We start from the raw sequence: 3,433 nt of genomic DNA, 5'->3' as shown, positions 1-3,433 counted from the left end.
GGCGGGGAGGTGACGGGCGCGCTCAGCGCCGCCTTCAGCGGGCCCAAGATCGCCTTCTACGTGGGGCTCAAGAGCCCGCACGAGGGCTACGAGGTGCTCAAGTTCGACGACGTGGTCACCAACCTGGGCAACCACTACGAGCCGGCCACGGGCAAGTTCACGTGCCAGGTGCGCGGCATCTACTTCTTCACCTACCACATCCTCATGCGCGGCGGCGACGGCACCAGCATGTGGGCGGATCTCTGCAAGAACGGGCAGGTGCGGCCCCGGCCCCTTCCCCTTCCCCTTCCCCTGCCCGCGGCCCCCTGCCCTGCCCGGCCCTGCCCTGCCCGGCGCGTCCCCCCTCCCCTCCCCTTCCCTCCCTCCCTCCTTCCCCGGGGCTCCCCTCCGTCCCCTTCCCTTCTTCCCCAGGGATCTCAGCGCTCCCCTTGGAGGCTTCCCTCCATCCCCTTCCCTCCCTCCTCACTGCTTTCCAGCTCCTGGCACCCCCTCAGCCCCTTCCCCGCTCTCCTCGAGGTGATGCGGGGGATCCCGGAGGGCAGACCTGGGGGGAGGCTGGGCATGGAGGGAGGGGGCTGAGCATGGGGGGGCGGGCAGAGAGCAGGGAGAACTGGGGCGGGGGGTGGGAATAAGGGCAAGAGGGAGGGGAGGAAAGAAAGATGCTTATCTTGCTGGGATCATTTGACCCCTGCTGACTTCCTGCCCCTTGGGCAGGGGGCTGGAGCTGATGATCTTGGGGAGGTCCCTTCCAGCCCTAGTGGCTATGAAATCTGTAAGGGGCTGGAGGCAGGGGGAGCTTGGCCACAGGGCGAGGCGGGGCTGGGAAGGAGCTGCCAAGGGGCATTGCCTGGGGGCAGGAGGAGGGGATTGAGGGGCTTTGGTGGGGACTGGAGGAAGGGGCTTGTTGAGGGTGGGGGAGACAGAGGCTCTAGGTGCCAGGAGAGGCATGCTGGGTGTTAGGTGCCAGGAGGGGAAGCCTGGGAGATGCGGGGGGGGGCAGATGCCCTATGTGGCAGAGAGACTGAGCCCTCTGTGGCTGCTCTGCAGGTGCGGGCCAGCGCCATCGCGCAGGACGCGGACCAGAACTACGACTACGCCAGCAACAGCGTGGTGCTGCACCTGGACTCGGGGGACGAGGTGTATGTCAAGCTGGACGGTGGCAAGGCACACGGGGGCAACAACAACAAGTACAGCACCTTCTCGGGCTTCCTCCTGTACCCCGACTAGCCCAGAACCCCAGCGAGCCACCGAGCGCCGTGGCCCACCGCCTGCTGCGGGCCACGTTAGCTGCATTAGCCATCTGTACGTTTTGTTTTGCGGTGGAGGCGAGCGAGCTCATCCCTCCCCACAGCCACAGTGCATCTGTCCCCGTGTGTGTCACTAGGAGTTCAGCTGCTGCTTGAAGCGGACTAGCACGTGTCATGGGCCACGGGGGGGAAGCCACGGACTGCCGAGCCCGGCCCCCTGCACGCTGCGCCTCCCTGCGGTCACCGGCCAGGCTCCTGGCGAGGTGGGCTGGCCGGCCACATGCACCGGCTCTTCCTTGCTGCTTTTGTTTGTATAGGGTCAAGTGTAACTTTTCGTTTACGTGCAATGCAATCCTCGTGTGAATGATGGTGTCATGAATCCTGCTGTCCCCGGCTGCCCGACCAGCGCATCACCAACGACGGCAACAACAACAACAAATCACATTAAATTATGTTTTTAGACGATGGTTTCTTACTGTGTGTCTCTTCCGAGGCTGCATGGGGAGGGGAGCGAGGGGGAGGGCTGCATGGGAAGGGTCACTTCATGTTTGCAGAAAAGTTTTAGGTTAGTGAGTGGATGGCGATGGGTAAAGTTTCTCCGTCCTGCAGTTGTAAGGGAAGAGGGTGCATCCCATCACCTGGACTGAGAGGGGCCCAAAGGAGAGGACCTGGGCAGGGAGGTTTTACAAGGTGCGTGGCCCTGCTCCAGAGACAACCAAAGTTCATTTGACTTCAGGCCCTTTATCAGGCACTGGGTGAAATCACTGACATTTAGGCTAAAAACAGACAACTGGTTTATCCGAGGACAGAGACTTTTCTCTTGGAATCCTACAGGAGGACAAGTTCATTCTCTCACTTCAAGTAGCTGAAGTATTGGAGTTAACACTGAGCCCCGGGCAGTCAAGGTTAACGGGAGTTAATTGCCATTCAAGCGGCATGTGTAAGGGATTGTCTTGGCCTGTTTTGATGCGAGTCAAAACCCAGGACAGTCAGCCAGCGGTTTATACCAGCGTCTGTTTTTAGCCTGATAGAGTGATTGCCAGGAAGAAGTAAAGGAGGACTCGAGTGTGAGTGTAAAGGTCAATATGCAGTAAGCATAGATGTCTAAGTGTATCTGTGTGAATCTGGCTTTACACACATGTGCACACACGCACAAACCATGCCAAATCCAATGTGGTCTCTTTTTCTTCCATTCCCTTGAGAATCTGAATAATTGCAGACACTCGCTTCTTTTAAAATGACACACGTGAATATATAATTGCACAGCCAATCCTACCCCCTGGTACGGGGGTGAATCTCACACACCAGCCCAGATCCTCTGCTGGTGTAAGTTGGGGTTGCTGCGTGACTGCTGCCGGGGGTCTGGGCCACTCCTTCGCTCTTCCCCTCTCATTCATCTCTCGTTCTAGGCTTGATTCTCTTAGCGCGCAGAGATTTTACACAAGGAGACTTCCATTGGCTTCAATGGAGTTACACCTTGTTACCCTGTGCGTGGAGTCAGACTCGGAGCTCCCACTGGCACAGGGAGGTCCTGCCCTCGCCACCGCCCTGGGAGCTAATGGGATCATAGCCGTGATGAATTTATTGCAGCAATGGTTTGGGATTGTACAAAGATCATCAGGTCACTGAAGACGACTCGGTCTCTTACCTAGTCCTCAGCATGTATTGCTGCTTTACTGATCAGAGAAGAAAGGCCAAATTCAGCTTTGGTGTCGGAGAAAGCTGTTCCCTCGTTCTATGCGAAGGGACCCCTCCTTGCTCAAGCAGGAGGATGAGTTCATGACCAGGTACATGTGTTATACACTTATCAATCTCTAATGTCTTGTTGATTGGATCATCTAGAATATGATTAAAGCCAATGTCTGGGACCCAAATGAAGTATAATTGCAATGGAGCCTCAATTCCCACTGGGCCCTTAATCCTTTTTGACTATTCCTCTCCTCCCCCTGATGAGATGGAGTTTAGACACAAAGCCCTCAGTTTAAATTTCAAAAATTAAAATTGACATGCAGCAGCATTACCAAGAGCCAGGAGGAATTCTAAGGAGGTGCCTGGGCTCTGCTTTATCCTTTGCATTAAGAAGCAATTTGTACTTCTAACAAAGACCCAACTGTTCCCCCTTGGCAAAAGGGCAATGAAGATGCCTTGCAAGGGAATTGCTGTTCACAATACTTAAACAAATTTGA

The 3,433-nt window shown here is 56.1% G+C and overlaps 1 protein-coding gene across 1 annotated transcript; it reads left to right on the top strand.

Annotated features, from left to right (window-relative positions):
* Positions 1–3: 3 nt before the first annotated feature.
* C1QL2 (complement C1q like 2) lies at positions 4–1,678 on the top strand (the record flags this gene model as incomplete). Its single annotated transcript, XM_014517023.2, has 2 exons — positions 4–258; positions 1,048–1,678. Coding segments are annotated over 2 exons (435 nt in total), but the record flags the coding sequence as incomplete, so codon positions are not given.
* Between the last annotated feature and the right edge of the window lie 1,755 nt (positions 1,679–3,433).

The sequence above is a fragment of the Alligator sinensis genome, unplaced genomic scaffold, assembly GCF_000455745.1.
Source record: "Alligator sinensis unplaced genomic scaffold, ASM45574v1 scaffold4_1, whole genome shotgun sequence".
Classification (NCBI taxonomy): Eukaryota; Metazoa; Chordata; order Crocodylia; family Alligatoridae; genus Alligator; species Alligator sinensis.
This window is presented reverse-complemented; position numbering and strand designations above follow the sequence as displayed.